Source organism: Sceloporus occidentalis, unplaced genomic scaffold (assembly GCF_023333645.1).
Source record: "Sceloporus occidentalis isolate IW3139 unplaced genomic scaffold, rSceOcc1.0.p SCAF_2, whole genome shotgun sequence".
Lineage (NCBI taxonomy): Eukaryota > Metazoa > Chordata > Lepidosauria > Squamata > Phrynosomatidae > Sceloporus > Sceloporus occidentalis.
In genome coordinates, this window is record NW_028316982.1 from 17,940,669 (window position 1) to 17,968,595 (window position 27,927).

The 27,927-nt window shown below is 41.3% G+C and overlaps 1 protein-coding gene across 4 annotated transcripts in view; it reads left to right on the forward strand.

Moving 5' to 3' along the window:
• The window catches only part of SPATA16 (spermatogenesis associated 16), a 253,112-nt gene that overhangs the window by 53,132 nt on the left and 172,053 nt on the right, over positions 1 to 27,927 (forward strand). For all 4 annotated transcript variants that reach the window (XM_089507589.1, XM_089507596.1, XM_089507602.1 and 1 more), the window contains exon 3: positions 8,167 to 8,312. In XM_089507589.1, coding sequence (XP_089363715.1) covers positions 8,167 to 8,312 — 146 coding nt within the window. The remainder of the gene's footprint in view (positions 1 to 8,166; positions 8,313 to 27,927) is intronic.

The following is a 27,927-nucleotide window of genomic DNA, read 5'->3' on the forward strand; positions in this document are numbered from 1 at the left end:
CATTTCGAATGAGTTGGTTTTCTTTCTATAGGTTGAGTACAGGTTTTGCATTAGGACAATCAAATGTTGTGGCACACCTATTTCTTAAAGAGTGAACCAATGTTTTTCAAGAGCCACACAAACAAAGGATTTGCTATAATCTATAGAGTTGATTTTCTTCAGTAATTCTTTGGTATGTTCCATTATCCAGTGTATGTTTGCAATATGATCACTAGCCCCTCTTCCTTTCCTGAACCCAGTTCCAGCATCTGTCATTGGAATATATATTGAGCATTTCCAGTCTATGGACCATTCTTCTCTTTTCCATATTTGTTGACAGATTTTAGTCAGAACTAGAGTAGATGCTGTCTCTGTAGACTGAAACAGCTCTATTGGTATGCAGTCTGTTCCTGGTGATTTATTTATCCCAAGTACGTGGAGTGCAGCTTCCATTTGACTCTCCAAAACTGTAGATTCATCTTCAAATACTTCTTTCTTGAATGAATCTATAATTCTTTCATATCTCTTATACTGTTCTTCAGTGTACTGTTTCTATTGGCTTTTTATTCATACTCGGTTATGTATTGTGTTCCTCAGATTATGACTACATTTTACTGCTTTTCCTTCATCTTTTCTTACTATTAATTCCACTGTATTTCTTCCTAAATTTTCATTTCCTGAGTAAAACACTATCAAACAAACAAGCTTCATTTATATACCACTTCATACCACCTAAGCAGTGTCTAAGCGGTTTACAACTGTAAGCTAATTTATCTAATTATCTGACTGAAAATGTCCCGTGCTTTTTAACATTTACACGAAACTGCTGGGAGAGATCATCCGGAGACATGGGGCGCGGGGTTATCAGTACGCTGATGACACCCAAATAATTTTCTTTATGTCTCCGACTGATGCAGTGACCAGGGATGGCATCTCTCCTCTCATGGCCTGTCTGGAGTCGGTAATGGGCTGGATGAGGGGAAACAGACTCAGCTTGAATCCAGAGAAAACGGAAGTACTCGTGATAGGTTCTCCTGGCCCAGGGATGGCGGTGGTTCCACCTGTTCTGAATGGGATCATGCTTCCCGTTAAGGACTCTGTACGCAGTCTGGGGGTGCTCCTTGACTCGTCGCTCCACCTTACATCTCAGGTGGATGCGACAGTCAGGAACACCTGTTATCAGCTTCGGCTGATACGCCAGCTGCGTCCCTACCTGAGCCGGGGGGACCTAGAAACAGTGGTACATGCTCTGGTAACCTCTCGGTTGGATTTCTGCAATGCGCTCTACATGGGGCAACCCTTGTACCATACCCGGAAGCTGCAATTACTGCAGAATATGGCAGCAAGACTGGTCACTAACATACCTAGGACCAGTCATATAACACCGGTCTTAAAAGAACTACATTGGCTGCCTATCCGCTTCCGGGCGCAATACAAGGTGTTGGTTATAACCTATAAAGCCCTAAATGGCTTGGGCCCAGAGTACTTAAAGGACCGTCTCTCTCCATACAATCCGCCCCGCACACTCAGATCCACCAGGCAGCATCTGTTAAGAGTTCCGGAGGCTAGATTAGTTAATACCACTAGAAGGGCCTTTTCCACCTCGGCCCCTACCCTCTGGAACTCGCTGCCCATTGAGCTCCGTTCAGCAACCTCCCTGGCCCAATTTAAAAAGGGGCTGAAAACGTTCTTTTTCAAGCAGGCTTACCCCTGATTCTTTGCCCTGAGAGCCCTCTCCCCCCCCCCCCCTCTGTTAGTAGCTTGTGATTTGGCACAAGTTCTTTTATTGTTTTAATTGCATTGTTTTAAATTTGTATTGGATGTATGCTATTATTGTTGTTAACCGCCCTGATGTTTCGAAGGGTGGTATATAAATAAAGTTTTATATTATTATTATTATTATTATTATTATTATTATTCCTGATCTATTTTAGCTACTCCCCCGAAGTACTGCAATGTTTATACATTTCCATTTCTTGTTTTACTATGTCTAGCTTTCCCTGATTCAAGCTCCTCACATTCCATGTTCCTATATGTCTTGTACAGCTTCAGACTTTCCTTTCATCTCTGAGCATGTCAACAGCTGAATGTCCTTTTGGCTTCAGTCCGGTTGTGTCATTAGCCACAACTCTACTCAGAATTGTCCTCTGTTCTACCCCAGTAGCTCTTTGATTGCCACCTGACTTGGGAGTCTCATCTTCCTGCACTATGTCTTGTTTCATTTTAGATGGTCTCCTCATAGGGTTTTCATGGTAAAAGATATTTGAAAGAATCCTTCTGCACAGTATGAACAAGTGTTAGCTATGGTGCCACTGCCATGGTCTCTGAGAAATCCTCTGTCAGTGTCAGCACTGCTGCCCAGTAACTGCTTGGCATGTTTAGTCTGGCTTCTCAGCAAAAACCTGTCTCACATGGGAAACGCTACCCTAAACTGCCATCAGTTTAGTCTCTTGCCTCACATGAGCATGCAATGCTACCACCATGGAAAGATAGTGTCGTGGTGGGTCCTAACAAAATGCATACATCCTTACAACATACATATTGGCTATTGGCAAAATGCAATAGAGTGGAGTGAGGTGGAAAAGACTCACTTCCTTTCTGGGCAATTCTTTTTTAGCTTCTCTGAAGCTCTGCTTTTATGTTTGTTGCTAGGTTACCCTCACACTGGAACCTTTTCAAGGTGGGCACACAAAATCCATAAACACATTATGTGGCCACAGGCAAGACCTTTCTTCTCTGCCTTGTTGTAGAATGTTGTAGAATGGGGATGATAACAACAGTGATCCACCTCATTATGCCATCTTTTGTATTCTTGAGGAGGTTCTTATTCTTATTTATTTATTTATGTTCTGGGGTTTGATCAGAAAAATGCAAACTGTAATACTGACCATAAAACCTCCAAGTGCTATGTAAAATGATGCAGGTCTATCAAGCATCTGACCAGTTAGTCCTTCTGTATCAAAGCAATATATTCTGATTACCCAAAAGTTAGTTTCATTAAACTAGGAAACTTTTCTGTGGTGAATTCTTTTGTTACATGTGCAGCTGTGATAAGAACCCATATACTGATATATGTTATATGCTGTATATGAATATATGTAATATGCTGAGAAACCACTATCTCTGTTTATTATTTATTTCTTTAGTTCTTTAATTTATATCCCACTTTTCTCTCAGCACAGGATTCAAGACTAGTGCATATGTGTCTTCAGATTGCCTGTTGACTTATGGCAACCCCATGAATTTCACAAGGTTTTAGAAAAAGAAAGGGCAAAGAATACTCAAAAGAGGTTTTGCCAGTTCCTTCTTCTGAAATATAACCTGCAGCATCTGGTTTTCATTGGTGGTTTTCCATCCAGCTTACAACAAGTTAAAACAAAATACAGCTTAAAAACATCACAGGCTTTCCAAAGGGCTCTAGTCTGTCTTTGGTTGGACCAACTCTGAGTTTTCTGCCAGCAGGGCTCCAGTCTCCATCCTATTCATTTTATTGCCACCAGCTCCCTAGTAAACTGTGAGGTTTCCTTGGCTCCACTTTGTGGGAGAGGACATTTATTTTTATTATGGTATTTATACCCCGCCCTTCAGCCCTAAAGGCTATCAGAACGGCTTACAATTATTATTTTTAATTAGACGGCTCCCTGCCCTCAGGCTTACAATCTATAAAGACACGACACAAAGGAGAAGGGAATGGTAGTGGGGAAGGGGACCAGGTCCAGCAGTTCTTCTCTCCCTCTGAGGCCTGGACCAAGGCAGATGGACTGGAAGGAGGGCTCTACTTCTTAAGGATAGGCCCGATGGCGCTGGGCCTGTCTTTTCACTCTCTCCCATTTAGGTGATCATGTCTGCCACCCTGACTATTTCCTTATTCCAGAGATCAGCCAGGGCTTACAGAATCACCTACCAAGGCAACAGGAAACTCTATAGCAGCTATCAAGAATATGTCCAGAACCATAAACCTCCTGAGATGGACCATCTTAATTGTAAGGCACCAAGTCCCAGTGAGTCTAAACCCCAACAGGTGGTGATCTATCTATTAGAACAGAACTATGGAGAGCTCCTTCAGATCACAAATAATGACCCAGACAGGCCCATGGGTGACATGGAAGAGAAGAAGTCCTACTGTGCCTGACAAAGTGGCCTCAGTATAGATGTGGAAGTCTCCTAGCACAACAAACCTGGGGAGATTCCAGTACTGCTGCTGAGACGAACTCAGCCAAGGCAGGAAGGGAGACTGTTGAGCAGCAGGGTGGGCACTACACCAACTGATTCCCTACTGTGTCCTGGCTACCCACTCTCAAATACATACAGCTTAACCCAGTAGACTGTGGGATGGGGCACCTGCTAGTAACTCTCCTAATGGACTGGAATGTATGAATATATCCCAGTTTAGCTCTCTTTTTAAAAATGATAGACAAGATCTCTGCTGGATCAGACTGAAGGACTATTGTTTTGGCCAAATGCCTTTGTGAAGTCTGTAAGATGGACACATACTCAACAGTACCCTTTCATTCATGTTTCCTTGCAAAATGCCCCAAATCTTGAGGGCGGCACATATAGCTGCCATATTTTGTAGCCATTGGTAACTGTGTCTTCCATGAACCTGTGTAATTCCTCTTTAAAGCTGCCCAAATGTTATACTAAGGTAGAGAATTCCATAGATGAAGTGGTACCTCCTTTTGTCTGTCCTGAATATTCCACCATTCAGCTTCATCAGATGTTTTCTTGTATTATGGCAGAAGGGTGGAGGACTCTCTATGTCCACATCCTCCATATCATGGCATTTTCATACAGCTATTAATGGATGTATATATAGCCATGATGGTTGCTGCCACACCAAAGCATTAATGCAGTTTGACTCCGCTTTGATTACCATGGCTTCATCCTACAGAATCCTGGGAGTTGTACAACTTTGTTGTAGCACCAGAGCTCTCTGACAAAGAATATCTCACAAATATCTCACAAAATGACATATCCCATAGCACTGAGCCATGGCAGCTAAAGTGGTGTCAAACTGCATTATTTCTGCAGTGTAGATGCAGTCCATGACTAGTAGCCATTAATAGCATTGGTAAAATGAAGGAAGGAAGGATCAATGGGTGTCAGCTGAAACACTGGAAAGTTTAACTCTTTCCCTGAATATATTTACCTGATTTAATACCTCCCAGTGAGCTAATATTTGTTTCATGAAGAGAAACAATCTGATCCCCAAGCGTCAGCCACCTCACTGTGATCACGAATTGGGGGGGGGGGGGGGGCATTGAAGAAAATTATTTTCTTCTCCTGGCACTGCTTGAAACTGCTCCATATAAATGGAAAGAGAATCTTAGCCTCGCATTAGAATTTCAGAATGCTTTTAAAGTATGCAGTAATAAGGTGATTATTCTATATTAAATTCCATGGAAGAAGAATATGAGGTGAAATATGAAAACAAGCCCATTTCATCCTTAAAGCATTCTCTGGACCACTTTTCAAATGATTCCCTTCCATTAACTGAGAATTAAGAACAGAAATTACTCCCTCTTTTTATTATTTTTCTACTTACGTGCCTTCATGGCTTTCTTGATGGATGGATTAAAGCAGCCTTTTCTAATCTGAATCTCTTCTATTATTATTGGGCGGGGGGAGGCGAGAGGGGAAATCATAAAAGGTATTCTCATATTTTTATTTCTTTGGTCCTGACCTTTTTCACTGACTAAGGGATATGCAAATCAGACTCGCAGCATGATCATTGGGAGAAAATGATTCTAAATGGTCCCTGGATATTCCCCCACCACCTTTCAATTCATCCTTCATGTGCTCTACTATGCTTCGTGGAAATCTCTCATAATGAGTAATGAATAGCACCCTCATTCCTCATAACTCTGCACCACTTTCTAGACAAACAATGAACACAGCCGGACAGTATAAGGCAAAATGGGTTCTCAAGTACCTTCTCTGCAAAAGACACAGACACAAACAGAATATAAATTTTTTAAAACTTCTCTTTGGTTTTCTGGATTTTGTGGTGTAGTCAAGGCTGGACTTTTATCCCTGCCTTTTGGATGGTAGAGTTACCTTTTAAAAATAATGCCCATTACTCATTAGGCAGTACTGATAGTAGCCTGTTGCCATTCCAAGATTTTAAATGTAAATCATTGTGCCATGGCTCCATCCTACAGAATACTGGAATTTGCAGTTTGTTGAAGCGCCAGCTTTCTTGGGCAAAGAAGACTATAAATATCTTGCAAAATTACAAATCTCAGGATTCCATAGGATAGTGTTACAGCAGTTAAAGTGATGTCAAACTGCATTATTTCTACGGATGCACCCCCAGTCAGGCACTCTTATTTCCCTAAGATGGCCATATCCCACCCCCATGATTACAACATCATTAGGTTATTTCCCAGCTTTTAAACAGGTTCCCTCCCACTATTAAAAAAAAAGCTAAATGTTAACCTTCACTTAAGAGCTTTAAACTAAAATATGGTGGTATTATTGGTCCTTTCTCCCCCCCACACACATACACATACTTGATCCCACCTTCCTCTGAAAATTTCTCTCAAATTGAAATTCACTTTTGGCCTGAAAGACATTCCCCACCTTTGTCTTCCAGTGGTTGCAAGTTTTACTGGGAAATATCAGAGACTATTACATCTCTCAAACTGATGTACTAGACCCGTGGTTCTCAGACAGTGGGACAGGACCTCCAGGGGTGTGTAAAAGACTTGATCAAAGGGGGTGTGAGACTTGGAGACCCTGATCCCTCCTCCTCCGCCTCCTCTTCCTAAACTTTTTATGTGTAAAAAAATGACACATGCATTGAGTTGAATATTGAATTTACTTCAATAAAACTGTTCTAATTTGAATGTTATTTCCTTATAAAAAGTTAATGTAGGAATATATATCAATGTGTGAATGAAAATACTCATACTGAATAAACAAAATATACTTATTCATACACTATGTCAAGGCATGACGTCCATATGTAGATTTTTAACCAAGGGTAAAAAGTGTTAATACTACGCTGCTAGGCAATTGAAGAGTAAGACAATATTTAGCAGAGGGGAAAAAATCAAATGTAGTTTATTTTGTAACGTATATATTAGTAGTTTTAAATACTTGTGCATAATCAACACTGGTTCATCTTCCTGAGGAAAGGAAGTAAAGATAGAGTACTTCATGGTATCAGAAGTGTGTGAGCATCTCACCAAGAGAAGGTCTTATCACACATGCTCCATGGAGGAGAGACAGGGAAAGAGAGAGATGTGAAAGAAGATGAGACCCCAGAGAACAAAGAAAGGCTAGGTCATGCAGGAAGAGAGTGAGGCCCTTATCACACGAAGTTATCCCAGGGTCAGTGTGAAGGCAATGCAGGGGCAATCATGGGGTTTCAAGTTTGTTTATCACACGATGCCAAACACAATCAGGAGCCATCTTAAACACAATCGGGGGTCATTTCAGGGTCATTCCAAGGTTAGGTAAATTCAGGGAAAAAGAGGATTTACCTAACCCTGGAATGACCCTGGAATGACCCCCGATTGTGTTTAAGATGGCTCCTGATTGAAACCCCATGATTGTCCCTGCATTACCTTCACACTGACCCTAGGATAACTTCAAATTTTGCTCGTGTGATAAGGGCCTGAATGTGAACAAATGTACAGACAAACAAAATTACCATAAACATGCTGCACCTAAACTTCTAGCAAGTAGCATGCAATCTTTTAGTACAGGCATTTAAAGATGGCTATCTACAACAAGCTTACAATAAACTGTTTTTGTTGTTGTTGTGTGCCTTCACCTTGTTTTCAACTTATGGCAACCCTACCATGGGGTTTTCTTGGCAAAATTTGTTCAGAGGAGGTTTGCCATTGCCTTCCCCTGAGGCTGAGAGCATGTGACTTGCCCAAGGTCTCCCAGTGGGTTTTATGGGTAACCTGGGATTTGAACCCTGGTCTCCAGAGTCATAGTCTGATGCTCAAACCATTACACCATGCTGGAATAGTAAATTACACACTGTAATAAATTACATGAAGTAAATTACACATAGTAAATTTCAAGTTAAAAATTACAGGAAGCAAAATAGTTTGGACATGATAAATATGATATGATTGTTCCAGTTATTTTCTGGATGTATAATTTAATTTTGTTATTTGTGCTGCATCAAACCAGTAGCATGTAAATCTTTCTTTCTTTCTTTCTTGCAAGCTTTGCAGCAAAGGTGCAGCTTTAGGGAAACCCTTTGAAGCCTCTCCAAAAGATATTTCAAGCATTGCCAGTTTCATTGAAACAAAGCTTGTAATCTGCTACTTGAAAATGAGAAAGCCTGACCTTGCGCTGAATCATTCTCACAGGTAAAAAAAACCCAAATGTTGATGTAATCTTTTCAGGGAAGATATCAAGCTCAAATGTGTTCATGCATGCACAAAGTTCAGGCTAGAATGGGATAACATGTCAGAACTTATTTCAAGATGAACGTGTAAGGATTATGGCAACTGCATTGGTTATCTCTCAATTTGCAGAGCATGTGAGGTTGTATGCATTGGTGTCTAACTTTACAAATGTGTAGTCCTTCTGATGGGTTTGCATGCACATAATTGGAAACATGATGCCAGCCTAAAACAAAAGATCTGATAAATTCTCTTTTTAAAAATGTAACTCCAAGAATCTCTCAGTCAACATGACCATCTACCATGCTGGGCAAGAGAATTTTTGGAATCATAACACCCAAAATTTGCCAAACTTTGGGCTATAACGCTTTTCTCTGTCTCCCTTTGTTTTGGGGTGTTGTTGTCATTGATGTGTATGGGTATGGGGGTGGATATGGGATATGGGCTGCTTGATGATGTGGTGGATGCTTATGCTAATGTAATGGGAGCTCCTATTGAGGTAGTGCGGGGCAAGGGGTGGTATGGCAGTAGGAGAGTGGAGTTACAATACAAAGGAAGGTGAGATCGATGAGTAATATCTATCTCTCCTTCCATCCACTCTCCTAACCAAAGAGATTTGAGGGTCAGTCCAGCTGTACCACAAACCCTGTTTCTGCTCCTGTGCAATGCCAGGTCTGTAAAAAACAAGACCCACATAATCTACGATCTACTGCAGGATAAGAACTGTGACCTGGCGTGCATTACTGAGACCTGGCTTGGGCCTGAGAGTGAGGCAGTGTGGGCTCAGGCCCTCCCAGCTGGGTACTCAGTCAAGGACCAGATCAGGTTAGGTGGGAGGGGGGCGGGGCGGTGTTGCCTTGATCTATAAGAACACCCTTTCCTTAACCAGGAACCCTGTCTGGAAAACGGACTTCATTGAGTGTATTTACCTAACCCTGAAGGCCAGAGACAGTCTGGGGATTCTGCTGTTCTACCGGCCACCCCGTGCGCTAACAGACTCCCTGGCAGAGCTGACACAGCTGGTCTTGGAACTGGTGTTGGAGTCCCCGAGGCTTCTTGTCCTGGGGGACCTCAACATCCCTTTCGAGGCCAGTCAAAATCCAACAGGTGCGGCTCGGGAGTTCATGTCTACCATGACTGCCATAGGCCTGTCTGAATTGGTTTCAGGGCCCACGCATTGTGCTGGTAATACCCTCGATGTCGTCTTTAGTACGGACATGGACACTCCGTGGGCAGAGATCGCTAATATCTCTGCCCTGTCATGGACGGATCATTTCCTGGTTGAGGCTCGAATCAAGGCTTCTACCTATTGCCCCCCCAGGGGTGGTGGACCTATTAGGATGGTCCACCTTCAAAGGCTGATGGAACCCAAAAGGTTCCAAGAAGCCCTAAAGGGATATGTGGTTGGAACTGACAGCAATTCTGTTGATGCCCTGACCAACACCTGGCATATAGATCTCTCCAGGGCTATACACAGTATCGCTCCCAAGCGTCCTTTCAGGCCTGCTTCCAAAAAACAACCCTGGTACACGGAAGATCTCTGGGAGAGGAAGTGGGTTCTGCAACGACTAGAGCGCAACTGGCGAAGACATCAGCACTTAACCGACAAGGCACTCCTAGACTCTCTTTTGAAGGCCTATGGAGTGGCAATAAGTGCAGCAAAGCATTCGTTTTATGCTGCACTTATTGCGTCCGCAGAGTCGCGTCCGGCAGAGCTGTTCAGGGCAGTGAGGGAGCTAACACATCTGCCCCCCTCCCTGAACCCTATTCTAGAGCCATCCAAAGCCTGCTGCGACAAATTTAACAAGTTATTCGTGGATAAAACCTCTCGGATAAGGGCTGATCTCGACGCCAGTATTTCTTCAGAATCTATAATAGAGGTGTCCAGAGCTTCCGTGGACCCTGTTAAACTGGATCACTTTGAGTTTGTTAGTACCGAGGAAGTGGACAAGATTCTTCGAAACATTAGGAAGACGACGTGCTCTCTCGATCCCTGTCCCTCATAGCTGGCAGCTCAGGGGGGGATGCTGTGCTAACTATGTTGCACCGCATAATTAATACATCTCTAAGTGAGGGACAGTTTCCATCTAACTGAAATTAGCAGTGGTGAAACCCTTGCTAAAAAAAACCCTCCTTAGACCCCTTGATTCAGAATAATTATCGGCCTGTTTCGCTGCTGCCGTTTTTGGGGAAGGTGATCGAGAGAGCGGTCGCTTTCCAGCTTCAATCGATCTTGGATGAAACGGATTTTCTAGACCCATTTCAAACTGGCTTCCAGGCGGGCTATGGAGTTCAGACTGCCATGGTTGCCTTAGTCGATGATCTCCGTCTGGGCATGGACAGGGGAAGCGTGTCCCTGTTAGTGCTTTTGGACATCTCAGCGGCTTTCGATACCATCGACCATGGTATCCTTCTGGAACGCCTGGGGGAGTTAGGTATTGGGGGCACTGTGCTCCAGTGGTTCCGTTCCTACCTCTCGGGTAGATTCCAGTTGGGGCAGCTGGGGGACGTTTGCTCCAATAAGAGGGAACTAACATCTGGTGTCCCTCAAGGAGCTATTCTGTCCCCCATGCTATTTAACATTTACATGAAACCGCTGGGAGAGATCATCTGGAGATACGGGGCGCGGCGTTATCAGTACGCTGATGACACCCAAATTTGTTTCTCTGTGTCTCCGACTGATGCAGTGACTAGGGATGGCATCTCTCCTCTAAATGCTTGCTTGGAGTCGGTAATGGGCTGGATGAGGGAAAACAAACTCAGTCTGAATTCAGAGAAAACGGAGGTACTGGTGATAGGTTCCCCGGGTCCGGGTGGTGAGATTTGTCATGCTGTCCTGAACGGGGTCACGCTCCCCTTGAAGGACTCGGTTCGCAGCTTAGGAGTGCTCCTGGACTCGTCGCTCCAACTCATCTCAGGTGGATGCGGCGGTCAGGAGCACTTGTTATCAGCTTTGGCTGATACGCCAGCTGCAACCCTACCTGGACCGGAGGGACCTTGAAACCGTAGTACATGCTCTGGTAACCTCTCGATTGGATTTCTGCAATGCACTCTATATAGGGAAACCTTGTACCAAACCCGGAAGCTACAGCTAGTGCAAAATATGGCAGCGAGATTGGTCGCTGGTGGTTCCAGGTCAGACCACATAACACCTATTTTGAAAGACCTTCATTGGCTGCCTATTTGCTTCTGGGCTCAATACAAGGTGTTGGTTATCACCTATAAAGCCCTAAATGGCTTGGGCCCAGGGTACTTGGAGGACCGCCTCTCCCCATATAATCTGCCCTGCTCACTCAGGTCAGCAGGGAAGAATCTGCTAGAGGTCCCAACTGCGCGTTATGCAAGGACTTCGCTACGGGCCTTTTCCATCTCGGCCCCAAGACTATGGAATAATCTTCCAGATGAGCTCTGCTCCACCACATCTTTAGATACTTTTAAAAAGAACCTTAAGATCTTTTTCTTTTCTCAAGCCTTCCCCCCATGAGATGTTAGTTTAAGTTCTACCCCCTCGGTTTGACAACCTTGTGATGTCTATGGATTTCCCCATTCAGCTGAACCTGTTGTTTTTATTGTGATTGTGATTGTTTCTAGATACTGTTTTAATTGTTTTTATCTTGATGTATTTTTCACTTAAACTTGTACACCGCTTTGATCAAAATTGGAAAAGCGGGATATAAATAAACTATTTATTATTATTATTTATAAATGTGTGCATCTAGAAGTGTTGGGCTACTTCTTCCAGATGTATTAGACTTCACTTCCCATCATCTCCAGCCAGTGAGGTTGGGGGAGGCACACAGCTATGGCTTTTGATTTGTGTGCTCTGGAGGGCAAAGAATTAAAACCAATAAGTAAAAAATTGTGGGAACCACATTTTGGCTAAACAATAAGGAAAAAAACATAGCCGTCTGAATGATTCAATCATGGTATAGATTGCTGTAGGAGGCAGTCATCTTTCCTTTCCTGGAAATATTTAAGCAGAGGCTGTATGACCAGCTGTTAGGAAGGCTATAGTTCTTTGCTACATTGACTTCTTGTATTAAGCACAGAGCTGGATTAAATCAACTCTAAGGACCCTTTCAACTCTATGATTTCTACAGAAGGATGAGGAGAAGTAGTACTGGTGCAAACCAGAAAATTGAAACAAACCCTAGGTTCTGAGAATAGATGAAGAGAACTAAACTAAAAACTTGAAGGTGGGCATGTCACAAGGTAGATGCTTAACCAGCAAAAATAGTTAAGAAAGAGAGAGAGAATAAAAGAGAGTGCATCTACACTGTAAAAATAATAGAGTTTGATATCACTTTAAATGCTATGGAATCCTGGGATTTGTAGTTTTACATGGTCTTTAGCCTTCCATGCCAAAGAATGTTGATACCTCACCAAACTACAAATCCCAAGATTCTGGACAAAGGAGCCATGGCAGTTAAGGTGGCATCAAACTGCATTGTTTCTACAGTATAGATGCTCCCAAAGAGCCTGTTTGATACATATTTGGGAGTTTCTCTTTTAATTCTTGCTGTGAGCTATTTAGCCGCAAGTTGAATATTAGGATTGAAACAATATTTTTTTAATTTGCATGTGTTGAATGGCACTCAGCTTTTATGTGACTCAGGGCGCTTTCATGCTTTTAGTTTACGGTAGTTAAATTATGTTTTTATTCATTTCCTGTTTGGCTCTCTGGAAAAGCTTTTGCTTGAAATATGTCAGGCACAATTAATGTTCCATGGGGATATATGTAATTTTTCAGCACCCTGGGCTACGTCTCTCTAAGGGTGCCATTTTGTATTATTATTATTATTTTATTTTAAAAAAAAAAGATATGGAAAGAAAGGATAAAGAACAAAGATAGCAGGATGGAGCCAGATAAGAAAATAATGGAGGAGTGAAGAGAAAAAGCAACAGAAAGATAGATATATACAGTGAAAAATAGAAAGTGGGTCCTGTTTATCAAGCTGGAGTTATAGGTCAGCCTGAAAAGGCTGAAGGTTGCTGTTATTTTGATTATTATTTTTAATATATATAGTGCTATCAATGTGAATCTCACTTTACAGAAATACAAGAGAACAAACAGCTGTACCAAGGGGCCTATAGCCTATAATTTGGCATAGGGAATAGGAAATGGGGTAAGAAAGGGAAGGGCTAGTTAGACTGAGAAACAGGCTGTAAATCTTAATCTACAGTGTGAGTCTTCTATTTAAAGGTGTCATAATTTAAAGACATCCTTTAGAAAGAGAGATGCCGTCTCCTGCCACACACTTCATTACTATCACCTCTGATCACCTCTGATCCCTCCATAATTGTCATCCTCTGGCCTATGAGGGAGTTGACCAGGCAGGCCCAGCTCCACCAGGGCTAGCCTGAAGGAAGAAACTCCTCCCTCCATAACTGTCATCCTCTAGCCTTCGAGGGAGTTGACCAGGCAGGCCCAGCTCCATCAGGGCTAGCCTGGAAGAAGAGACTCCTCCCTCCATAACTGTCATCCTCTGGCCTGTGAGGGAGTTGACCAGGCAGGCCCAGCTCCATCAGGGCTAGCCTGGAAGAGACTCCTCCCTCCATAACTGTCATCTTCCGGCCTGCAAGGGAGTTGACCAGGCAGGCCCAGATCCATCAGGGCTAGCCTGAAGAAGAAGAGCCCTCCCTCCGGTCCATCTGCCTTGGTCTAGGCCTCAGAGGGAGAGAAGAATGCTGGACAAGATCCCCTCCCCCCCGTCACCATTCCCTTCTCCTTTTGTGTCATGTCTTTTTAGATTGTAAGCCTGAGGGCAGGGAACCGTCTATTATCTCCTCTGTTGTAAGCCGCCCGGATTCCCAGTGACTGGACGGCATATAAATAAATCCTATTATTATTATTATTATTATTAAGACACTGACTTTGTTTCAGGATTGAAAGGTGGCTACGACAAGGAATACATTTTAGAGTATTGCAAGCAAGTCAGTGCTTCTTCCTATGCTTTTCCTGGGGCATTCATCCAAAAAGACTGTAATGGACTAGACAAAGAGGAATATCTCAGATTAATAATTCCTGGGTAAGGTGCTTCCCTCAATGGGTTGAGAGTCATGCAATTATAGATATGAGCCTGTCCAGAATCATCACAAAATGTGATCCAGTTAGAAATCACTTGCCTATTAAGAGGGTACAAGTGGAAAAATGGAAGATGTTGAGGAATAATGGCCAAATTCACAATAATTGAATTCAATTTATAATGGAGAATGCAGAATAAATCTCCTGTCCCTGTGCTTGTCACATTACTAAAAGCAGGTCAGCAGGAGCGGTTACATACAGCACTTTAATATGAAAAAATTCAGGGATACAATTAACGCAGACAGAAACTGAAGCATAATCAATAGCTGGATTTTTTCAAAGAAAAAAAGATAAATAAATTATACTGAACATTCCAGCTATAAATAGATTTCAGCCATCCATTATGTGATTTGCTTATTCCTTCCTATTGAGTCTTAACTCTCATTGCTACATTAGAATGGTTTAGTAGCAATTGTGGCTCAGGGGGCATATCAAACTTTCATTTTCTGTTTCCCTTTTCTAGAAGATCCCTTGTTTCTCATGTGTTTCTTAGCTTCCCTGCACGTTTTAGCACATTAAATCAAGATTGTTGTGCTATATGGAGACATGTGTCCAAAAATTAGTTTTCTGGACAATAGAACCAATTGCCTAGAGAGGTAGTGGGGTCACCTTCTATTGTTGTGATGTGCCTTCAAGTAATTTCTGTCTCAAGATGACCCTAAGGCAAACCTATAATGGGATTTTTTGGCATGATTTGTTCAGAGAAAGTTTGCCATCCCGCTGAGAGTATGTCACTTGCCCAAGGTCACCCAGTAGGTTTCATGGTCAAGTGGGGAATTGAACCCTGGTCTCCAGAGTCATTGGTTTGAGTCCAGCACCCAAACCAATATACCACACTGGTTCTCATGAATACATGGATGTAATTCTAAGTGAGTGCACTCAGGAGAAACCTTAGTCTAACAACTTTCACACCGACAAAGGTCTGTTAGTGCCTGGAAAGCACAATTCAGCTCTATCTAGAATATTTAAAGCATAACTACTTTTAAACAGCCTCTTATTTCTAATTAAACGTTGGAAATAACAGCAGAAAAAGACTATAACCTATTGGGAAATGGTTCCACTTCCTTGGAGCTATGGGATACATCAAGGTAGCAAATCATATGGTTTACAGGTCACATATTCCCCCACACACAGAGAGAGGGAGAGACATGGAACCATTATGTAATCTTGAGCTGTTTGGAGGGGGCTGGCCCATTTTTTGTTTTGTTTTGTTGTTTTTGGTCTTTCCCTTTAGTAAAAACTGGGAATTGCTTGTTTAACACAAGGGTTTTTCTTTATCTTTTACATATTCTATAGGCATGTTTGATTTTTGGTGGGGGAGGGGATATGGGAGGGGGGAATCGAGTTTTAGAAACTATCCAGTAAGCAATAGATCCAGAGAGGGTGGCAGATTTAACCCTCCCATCTGTCAAGCTCCTCAGCTATGGACAAATACTTTGCCTTAGTACAAAGGCACATATACACACATAAGGCCACTTGCTATGTGATCCTGACATACTTTGGTACATGTACATAAGACTCTGATGGATTCCCCTTCTTTGACAGCAAACCATTTGTGAATGACTTAAGGGTAGGAAAGTTTTGAAAGCATTTTATGACTGGAATCTTGTAACCTCTCCTGGCCTAAGACTTCCCCCAACTTGACAGAAACATGACTCACCCTTCCTCCAATCACTGGCAGATTGAATCTCCTTTTTCCTTCTCTACAAAGTAGTAATTCCCAGTACAGTTTGAAGCGAATCCTGATTCAGGCTATATGACCCTTGTTCCCACATGAACCCTTTCCAATCCTCAGTGGATTGATTCCAGTTAGGATGAAGCGGGGCAAATGCAAAAACCGTGGGGTTTTTTGATAGTAGTTTCTTTTTTTTTCATATGATCTTTATTAAATTTTGAACATATTAAAAAACAAACATATCTAGCATTTCAAAGTTACAGACTGATAATACAATTAAATATATGTTTCTTATTAATAAAAATAAATAGAATAGAAAAAAAGAAATAATAATAATAATAAAGAATAAAAGAAAACAAAAGAAAAGAGACAAACAAACATATAAACAAAAGCACTTCCAAGTATCCAGAAACAAACATTGAACTTTAAAAATTGTTGATAGTAGTTTCAAAGAGGTTATTTTCCAAAGAATCAATTCTGACGCATGTCCAATAAGTGGGAACACCACATCAGAATCGATTCTTTCTAAGAGGGAAGGGACAAATGGCAGAGGGGTGTGTACCATCCACCCCCCGAGATGTCTCACACACACACATACCACTGCTGCCTTTTTTTAAAAAGGGGATCAAAAATTGATAGATTCGTCAAGCACCTACATGTGAAGGCAGATAGTTGCTTGACCAATCTATCAATTTTATGATGAATTTATTTTTATTTGTTTAAAAAAAGACCCCTGCCATGGCTGGATCAAGTGATCCAGATGTGGCAGGGGTCTTTTTGGGACCTGCGGGGGTCCCCTTCCTCTATGCCATGGCTGGATCACTCAGTCCAGCCATGACAGGGGTCTTTGGGGGACCCGCAGAGATTCCCCTCCCCTCTGCCATGACTGGATACTTCGATCCAGCAATGGCAGGGGCCTTTGGGGGATCTGCAGGGATCCCCCTCCTCTCTGCCTTGCCTGCATCCTCTTTGGCCTTCTCTCTGAGCCTCACACTCTCTCAGCCTCAGGGCACACATCTGTCAGCTTCGCACTCTCTCAGCCTCCAACCCTCCCCCCTCAATTTCCCAAGCTGCTTACATCACAGATGATTGACAGGGGGTTCTGAAGCAGCACTGCAAGTGGGGACAATAATCGTGCCCAAAAATAGCGATTCCACTCCAGTAAGGAAAAGACCCCCTTTCTGGTGGGAAGAGGGGACTTTTTAGAATCGCTTTCTAAACCAGGGCAAGGGTGAATCAGGAAGCAATACATCCTGCCAGTGGGAGGATGAACGTTTAATTGCTTCTCAGTTTTTCCCATATTCCTTGAAACTTTCTTCCATGGCAGCTCCATTGTTTCCATGATATTTAGCAGCATCAGCCCAATTGCTCCAGGGCTGCCCCACCATCACCTCTGGATTAGGCAGGTAAATGATGTTTCCATCAGGCTTGGGGAGGTTGGACCAAGAAGTATTATTTAGTTATATTTAGTATTATTTAGTTAGTTATTATTTAGTTACATAACTAAGCATATGTAATTAAGTAGCTGATATAGACTTCTGGCCCAACTTTATAGCAGGGGATGGGGTTTAATAATTGTAAACATGCTAGTTCGGCTTAACTATTTAAAAATATGTTGTACATGTCTTAGTTTTTGTTCCATTCCTTGGGAATCAAGCATTCGGGCATGCCTACAGATTAATGATCCCAACATTTCATATGACTAACTATATAATTTCATCTTTCCTCTTGTTTCAAAGGTCTGTTTCAAATTCTGTCCGATGGACAATAAATGAAGGACTGAGGAGTCAAGAGTAGCCTCTCCAACCTTTTAGTAGTATTCAGTCCTTATCTAGGAACTTATGTAACTTGCTTGATCTCAAAACATTCTGAGAAAGGAGTTGGAGCACTTGTGCCATTTGTAAGAAATGCAGCTTTGATTCTACTTTTTGATTCTGAGATAGCATTGTAAATTTTGTTTGATTCTGAGATAGTGCCGGAAATTTGCATTACAACTGCTTTTGAGAAGTAAAAAGATTTCAAGAAATCTCCTGTATCATGTGTAAAATTTCTTAGGATCAAACTATACATGATACAGGAGATCTTTTGAAATCTTTTTAAAACCTATTTAAAAGGCAAAACACTGCTCTTAGAGATTTTCAGATGAAGCAATTCACTCAACATAGGGAGCAGTAAAGGAAGTGATCCACAAGGAATCAAGAATAACAAAATCTTGTGGAAGCATCTGCAGCACCAGGACATCACTTTGCCCATCCCTGTGTTAGATATCAAGGGAGAAACATACAAGTACTCCCATTGCATCTATATGTCCCCACAACACACAAGTATTGTTTATTAATCTTTCAACATTTATATGCCACCCACTAACAAAAGTGCTTGAGGCAGTTTACAAGAAAAGATAACGTCTAGATAAAAGATAAAGCAATAAAGCCATACAATCTAAGTATATATGAAAGAAACAGTGGGGAGAGAAAGATAAACCAAAGATAATAAAACTCACAGCAGCATCAGAAATGTTATAAACCTTAAGCCTGAAAATGCCAGAGGATCAAGCCTCCCCCCAAAAAAACAAAGAATATAAGATTAACCATTGAAAGCTAAAATCTCAAGAAATGAAAAGGTAGTCACCTGTAAAGGCCAGTGTGTGGCTCTCAAATGGGGTGCCCTTAAAACAGCCCTTACCATAGAATCCACCCCACTCACTATGTTTAATGAGCAGAGAGGCAGAAATGGCCTCCAAAGAAGATCTTGGAGGCCAGAAGGGTGTGTGTGTTTGTGTGTGTTTGTATAGAGAAGATAACAGTTTAAGTTGTGGTGGCCAAGATCGAACTGGCAGTAGGGTTCCCCACCATCAAATTTATTTTTGTGGCAGCAAAATAAACAAAACAAGATTTTTCTTTAAAATAAGGCCCATGTTCTAGGAGCACAATTCCACTTGTAAGTAAAACATACAGCAGGAGAACTCCTTGCCTTAAAGGAAAAGCTGGACTCAGTTATGAGCTACCTTTGAGAAAAGGAGGAACAAACAAGGGGAAATCATAGCTCTTGGAGTTTGTCAGACATGATGTTTGTGCTAGAATTAGACATGACAAAAAACATTCAGTTCTTGCCCACAATGTTAGCTGCACATAGATGTTGCAGTAATGGAGGGCTAAAAATCATGTAGGATTGCAACTCCCAGCATCTTCCAGCATTAGCTATGCTACCTCAGGCTATAGGTTGCCCAACAACAGCTGGAAGGCTGCATGATTCACAACCCTGCTGAAATGCATAGCAAAACATACCACATCTTCTGACTTCAGTATACCAACTGTTTCCTTGCCCATACCTAGCAGCACCAGTTAGAAGAGGAAGGCAACCTAATCATGCTAGGACATAAACTAAGGCCCTGTACAGACTGGCACTTTGTATAGACTGGTTTTGTAGGGCTGGGCACCTGCACATGCCCAGACTTACAATCAGTGTGCGGGTGGCATGATTGTGTGCGCCCATCCATATTGGGAATGCAATGATGATATGTATATCATTGTTGCACGCAAGGGCGCCAATAGCACCTGGCATGCAGCGCAAAAACAACCCACCAGGAGCGGGTTCTTTTTAGGCCTTGTGGAGGCCACAGCATTTGTTTGCTGTGGCCTCTATCCGGGGCAGAAAGTGGCGGCATCTTGCCGCTCCTTTCTGCCTCTCTGTATCCCCGCTAAATTATCTGAAGATTATAAAGGGGGGAAGTATCTTTCAGTGGTGTCTTGTTCTGTAATGTCTACAGATTTTATTTTGCCTTAAATTGCCTTTGACGAATTTAATTTCTCTTGTGTAGTATTTACATGGACATCTAATTGTCACTAATGAACGAAACAACATGGGGGTGGGTGGTGGTTGCATTTGTAATGTGAATGCGTACCTAGGTCAATATAAGTTTCATGTTCACCTTTCAAGCCACTTGGAGCAGGAACCAATTTAAGCCTGATGTGTCAAACTGGTATCCGTTTCCTGTGGATTCATTTTTTAGAAGTGATTTGTGTGACTGGTCTGAAGATTACATTAAAAATGAGCCCAGGGAGAAGGGGGAGCCCTCATTTGATTAATATATATTACTGTGATGATCCAAAACAGGGAGATCTTCATCAGTTACAAGGGATTGCTAACAACTGAGCCTAGTTGTGAGTGTCCAAAATGATGGATGTATAATGTCTACAGTGACAATTAGGCACTCTTCCATACACCTGGTATCACTCTATATTTTGGGCATTGAACACACAAATGACTTATCATCTACATTCCCTTGCAATTGTGAACCATCCCTACACTTTGTGCAGTTTCACAAAGTATATTAATCACTTGATTACTGCAATAACATCAAGTGATAACTTGCATGTGTAAATCGACCTTCACAGCTAAATAGCATGGTTGAAAGATTCATCTGAACCTCAAATGAATTTCATTTCAAGTCAGTTTGCACATTAATCAGATCTGCAATGGTACTTGTGAGATTTATACTTATGTCAGTCAACCTATTGGAAGGCTGGATTGAGGGACCATGCATGTAGACACAATATCGATGTATGGATATTATGTACCATACATCTATTATGAATGTACATATATTATGTAGCATGGTGCAGTGGCCTCAGAGATGGACAACAATTCTGGAAACCAGGTGTGAAACTGGAAAGGAAAAGCAAAGAGGGAGTAACTTGCAAATATGTTCCTGAGTGGTTCTTGGATGAATGGGTGTGAAGCAATGCAAGGAACAGCACAAACAACTGTATTGCCAATCCCAGCACAGAGAACTCTGTGACTGGAAGGAGGGCCCACTGTGAGTGAGAGGAAGATTTTTTTTATAAGAGACAATTCAGAGCAACAATTGGGAAGAACCTGTTTGGAGAGTCAATGGGGAATGAATGCGTATTGGTTGTCTGTGGCTGCATATGCACTGCAGAAATAATCTAGTTTAATGCTACTTTAACTGGTATGAATCGGTGCTATGGAATCCTGGAAATTGTACAGTGGCCCCTTGGTATCTGTGAAGATACCAAAATCTTTGAATGCTCAAGTCCAATTAAATACAGTAGTATAATGAAATAATGTCCCTTCTATAAAATGGCAAAATCAAGTTTTGCTTTTTGGAATTTTTAGATATATATATATATATATATATATATATATATTCAAGCCATGGATGCTTGAATCCGTGGTTAAAGAATCCGTGATATGGAGGGTAGACTGTAGTTTGTTGTTTCATCACATCTCTCTGATGGAGAAGGCTAAATGACTCACAAAACTACAGTTCCCAGAATTCCAAAGCATTGAGCCATGGCAGTTAAAGTGGTCTTAAACTGGATTATTCCTGCAGTATGGATGCAGCCTTAATTGACTGAAAGGCAAGGTCTGGCATAGCTCAGGTTGAATATTATTATATGGTTGGAACTAAGTACTGGAACTTGCTAAAGCATCTACTATTATACAGAATATAATGAACAACATGATTTCACTTGTTAATTCGTTAACTCTGATTCAGACCCTGACACAAGAGGTAGTCTCACACTTACTAATTAAGAGACCATTTCTATAGCACATTTGTCCACATTAAGATCATTTGGATCTTACCCAAATCCAGGAAGGGATTCTGAAGGGGGACCTTAGGGCAGGATGAGAGTGCAGGCAGTCACACTCTTTCAGCATCAGAGGATGGAAGGCAGTAGCAAAAACACCTCTGAACAAATCTTGCCAAGAAAATCCCATGATAGGTTCACCATAGGAATGGCAAGTTGGAAATGATCTGAAGGCACACAACAATAACATATTAAAGGGACAAGAGTATATGTTTCTGAAATACTTTTTTTATGAAGGAAAAATTATTTCATGCTCTGCTTTATAAATAATTACTACAAAGCAACAATATGAAAAAAAGATAATCAGTTACTTTGCTGCCAATTATAATCAAACCACTGGGAAGTAGAGAAACTGGAAATGTTAGGAAATCTTGGGTTACTACAATTTACAATCAAATGTGGGAGTAGGACATGCAAACCCATAAGCAAACTGTGGGTGAAGGCTCCAGCTTAGTCATAGAGTTAGAGTTGGAAAGTAACTTGTTTCCACCACACCTCACCCAGTTCCTCAGTCAGTATAACTGGCCATGCTGTCAGGAGAATTCTAGAAGCTGCAGTCCATAAAAGACAACAGCAGTGCTATGAGTAACAGAAAAACAAGCTGGATCCAGATTCAGTGAGATCCATAATGTCTGCAGCAGAAGGGCTTTTCACTGTCCTCTCCATGCTGTTTGTATCTGGTTTGTCAAATGTCATCCAAATAAAAGAAGCCACCTTCTATGGAGACAGTGTTTTGAAATACAGGGCTGCTGTTCAGGGCTGTCTTCAGGAAGCTAGAGTTCATTTTTCACAGCAACAGAGAGATTTGGATTTCATTGGCAAGACAATGACACTCATTCTGGAGTGACCTGCTTGTGACATAACTGGTTCATGTTGCTTCATGTTATATGAACACAGCCCTCTTTTGTTGGGAGATGTGAACACTTATTCATAATGAGACTCTTTGGAATATGGTCAATATTATTATTTGGTCCGAGCTCCTTAAAGATGTTGTGTGTATTACATCCAGTATCAAAGGGAACATATTTATTTTGGCTATATAGTATAATCACTGAAGTAGAATTGCTGGGATCAAGAAAAATGTGGAAGCATTTCCATGTGTGTGTCACTTGCTAGATTAGCAACTTGCTAGATTAGCAACTTCAGATATAAATTAGGTGCAAATAGAATCCCATATCCAGATGGACACCATCTTTTTGTTTTGCACTGCTTTTGGGGGATGCTTACTGGTATATGAATCCCTGTCCATAGTCTGAGGAAACCAGACATATAAGCAGAACACAGAAAAGTTCATTTGGGAAATGTAATTCCCAGGATCCCCCAGCCAGCATGGACAACATCTCTGCTGGCTGATGGATGCTGGGAGCTGTATTCCAAAAGAGAGAACTTTTTATGCTCTGACCATATTTAAATCTCTATGGCGGGTTATAGACCGCCGCTTTGAGGCGGTCTGCCGCCGCCGCCACTTGCTCCGTGTGGGAGCCGCAGCAGCCACACCGCGCGGCTCCTGCGCAGAGCAAAAAAGGAGCTCCAAAATGGAGCTCCTTCTTGTGGCGCCTCTGTGACGTCGCAAGGCGCCGCTGGCGCATTCGCAACATCATAGGCGCTGCGACACGTCTGGACGCTATGCGTCCGATACGTAAACATGGCGGCCCCCCATGTGGAAGGGGCGCCGCCATGTTGTACATATGGAATACGTACTAGGGTTAGGGGGGTACGGAAGCACCGCCCCTTCCTAACCCTAATACGTATTCCATACGTATTTTTTGGCGGTCTGTAACCCGCCTATGTGTCTAGAGCTGGGGCAGGGCAAATACTTCTCAGCTGCCTTTTATAAGGTATTTATTTCATACCATGAATGTGCTGCCTACCTTACACCCACAGCATAGGTCAAGATCCATATTCAGTTCAGCAAATAGTTATATGCGTATGTCACTTAAATCTTCCAAGAAAAAAGGAAAAGAGTCGTAAATCAAGGAAAGAATCACTAGGAAAGAAAACCCAGAAATTGTATCTTCTGTAAACCAATTATAACAAGCATCCAAGAATGTAAATCAGCACACAATAAATTCTGCCAAGGATATTACTCTTCACATGGATTTTCTTTTGAAGGGGAAGGGAGAATAGTAATTTTAATAAACAAAATTGTGCTTTATACACAAAGCTATTATAAGAAAGATTTATACTATTACAGGTCACAATATACAGTGGAAGGCATATATCTAGGCCAGTCTGTTGCCATGGTTTGTGATGGAAATGGTTTGTTGATCAATTTTGCATAAAAAATTGCAAAGTCTGCAGATGGGGAAATTATGATTGGAAGAGGCCTTAATGTTCTACCAGCTCTGCTCACGGATAGATTCTTCATCAGAAATAGAGATTAAAGTTTAAGCCAAAGATCAAAACAACCTGTACTTTATCTCATGAGTCAGAATTTCTCTCTTCACATTTCTGTGACATATGCAGCAGGATTGATTGCATCCTAAATTCATTGTTTACAGGGCTAATAAATCCAGATATTCCAGCCTCACCCAAAGCAACACATTCTATGGTGATTCATAATGTTCTAAATTAAAACAGAGTAGGCATAATTCAGGGAAAGATCAGCATATTTGTCCCACTGATTTCATAAATGACTTAAACCTCTGCATACCTCTCTCCCGCTGAAATGAATGGCTGTTAAAAGTGCTATTCAGCTAAAGTTTTTGCATGTTTATTCAGAAGTAAATCTCAATGAGTTCAGTGAAATTTATATGCCCAACTAGGTATTTGGTGATTATTTTCTAATTTTGGCCAATTGTTTTAGATTATTCCTGAGGCTGAAATAGCCTTTAGTAAGGTAGACCTTCCAAAAATGGTAAAGGGACAGGCCTGAGTAAACTGCTGAACTTTTATGGATGTATCCATAGCTCATCCAAGACAAGTTGTCCCTGTATAAATGTAGCGCTCTATTCTGCATTAAGAAGAATGAGCGAAGATTATAAAAACAAAAAGATATTATATGTTTGTTTTTAGCTAAATGAAAAAGAAATATAACTTACCAAGCAGCTTAAGGCTCAGCTATGGTAGCTAGATGTACATCATATGTATCCTACTGCTATGTATTCTATCTCATAGAAGCCAGAACTTGAATATTCTCTCTTTTTATTAGTGAAACAAATTAGTGTTTGTTTGTCGAATCCTCTTCTCTGAAGCTCATTTAAGTTTCTGCCGTAATGCGGATTTCTAGCAAAAAAATTAAGGCAAGATTGGTGTCTCTCATAGTAACTAAATTTAGCTAGAAAAGCATGCTGTAACCGAACAATGATTTATAAGTGAAGAAATATTATTTTCTCCTACCTGAAAATTTGATTATTTTTTTTTTAGGGTTACATTCCCTCCAACTACTAGGTAATGTCCCACAGTTTCAACTGTATTATCTATTTTTCTTACCTAGCGCATCAAGAAAAGAGTCCTTTTCTTGATATAAAAACTATCAACTTTATCTTGACTTTTGCTTTCTGGGATGTAGTTCTTTACTAATTTTATTTTCATTGGAAGCAATGAGTAATTTTAGCATTTTTATCCCCACATTAAATAAATATTAGAAAATCACACAGTTTTTGAACAGTTAGCAATTCACATGTGGTTGTTTTGCATAGAAAATAGTGTGCTGTTTTCAATGCAAATCAACCATGTGCAAAATTTATTCAGACTAAGCCCACAATTACAGCTCTGCTACTACAGGAAACAGCATTTTCTGCACCAAAATATTCTGTACAGAAAATGCTGCTCCCTTTGTACAAAATATTATTTTTCTGCAGAAAACAACCATGCGTGAATTTTGTACTGAATAAATCCTGAACTGTAGATTCTTATCAATCCAGGATTCCTCTTGTCAGGATTTCTCAACATTCAGACAACATGTTTCTTTTCAAATATTTTCCAATATTATTTCCATCCCTACTGCCTACTAACAAACCTGCGTATGTTAAGAATGTAAATGCAAGTAAAAGTCAGATTTTGTTTTCAGACAACTAATCTGTTTTCAGACAACTAACAGTCTAGGGTGAATCCTAGGGGAAGCTTGAAACTTCCATGGCAGCTATATACTGTTTAATCATCTCCATTCCTTTTAAAATTATGAACAAATGCTTCCTACTACAAAGCTTTAACATTCGTTCTTTCCCCTTTCCTTCCTGTATCTCACTTCTGCTTTGTTGAGTAAGAGTTCTTAAGAACTCAAAAGGCTTCTTGTGACATTTTGGTTAGCTCTAATAAAGACATTCCCTCTCTGTGGATTGTAGATCTTCTTTTTCATGGACCAACACTGCTTCAACTGCTTTCAATTTGTCTTTATGTGTCAGTCTGCCAGTCTATCTATCTTCTACATTTTACCACAAGAACTACAAAGTAGATTGCAAGGATGATAAAAATATAAGTGGGAGCTGCAACAATATGAGGCAGTATGAAATTGTTCCTTGCTAATATACTCCATTTCTCATTGCCCTTCCCATTTGGTTTTCCATTTCCTTTTTTCTGCAATGGCCAGCCTACACTCAATAGTCACTGAACCCACTTAGAGGCTCTCCAGACTGCCCCTTTCCTGCCCAACCTCATGCTGCAGCCTCAATCCGACCTTTGGAGGGTGTCATAGCCACGGCAGCACAACTGTATGGCACCCCTTCAGCGCTGCATCATCTGGATGTCGCACACCATCTGGAGTAGCACACAGCATCATGGCACCCTGAGAGTGGAGTCAGGACAGGCATTGTCAGGACGCTGCACCCTGAGTCCGCACACAGGCCAGCCTTTTGGGCTGGACTGTATAGGGCAGTGATGAAGAACCTTTTACAGACCGAGTGCCCAAACTGCAACCCAGACCCCACTTATTTATTGCAAAGTGCAATGTCCCTCTGGCTTTCTAGTAAGAAACTCTGGCAAACTCTGTGCTAGGGCGATAGCATGTGTGCCCACAGAGAGGGCTCTGAGTGCCACCTCTGGTACGCATGCCATAGGTTCGCCATCACTAGGGCCTGAGTCTGTATTTTGGTGGCTTCTCCCACTTCCAGCTTTTTCCTTTCCTAAATTTCTTCTCTTAGATATTTGGTTACCATTGAAAACCTTGAGGTCCACTTGCATTTTATATTTTTTTTCAAGCTGCATTGTGTATGTTGTGATAAACAGTTGGAGGACATCAAGACAGATAGAGACAAACAAAAAGAAGAAATAGTGCTGGATAGTCTGAAAGAAAATAACTCTATAAGAATTAAGGCAACAATAAATAAACTAAAGGAAAACAAAACGCCAGGTCCAGATGGACTAACAGCTAAATTTTACAAAACCTTAAAAGAAATACTATTAATTCCCCTATTTGAAGTAATTCAGGAAATAGACCAAGGAAAATTCCAGCAACCTGGGAAAAATCATTTACTACCTTAATACTTAAAGAAAATAAAGAACCGGAGCTAACAATTACAGACCTATTACCTTGTTAAATCAAGATTATATAATTTATGCTTCCATAAAAAGAATAAAAAAATATATTATCTGTATGGATCAATAGAGACCAGGCAGGCTTCTTGCCGGGTAGAAATTTAAAAAACAATGTAAGAACAGTTTTGGGTATCCTTGATTATTGTGAAAAAAATAAGAAATCTAAAGTGGGAATGATTTTTCTAGACTTAGAAAAAGCATTCGATAAGATCAGGGGTAGGCAACCTGCGGCCCACGGGCCGGATGCGGCCCGGCAAGGCCTTGGGACCGGCCCCAGCCTGGTCCTGCCGCCAATTGCCACCGGGGCCTTTGGGGGACAATTGTCTATAGAAGCCTCAGAAACATGCATTTATATTAACATTTTTTAAAAAATCAGCAAATTTTTTCACGTGTCCTCCATTTTTTTTAAAAAAGTGTCTTCCATTTGAAAATTTTGTCCTACATTTGTCCTGGTTTATTTATATATTTAATTTTTTTAAAAAAATTATTTAATTATTTATTTTTTGGCTTCGGCCCCCCAGTTGTCTGAGGGACAGCAACCCGGCCCCCGGCTCAAAAAGGTTGCCTACCCCTGGATAAGATAAACTAGGACTTTATGAAGGCAGTAACTGAAGAAAGCAGAATAGAAGGTAGATTTTTAAACTGGATACAAATGATATACAGAAGCCAAAGTTCACAAATATTAGTTAATGGGGAAAGAACAAGATCTTGCAACATTAATAAAGGAACATG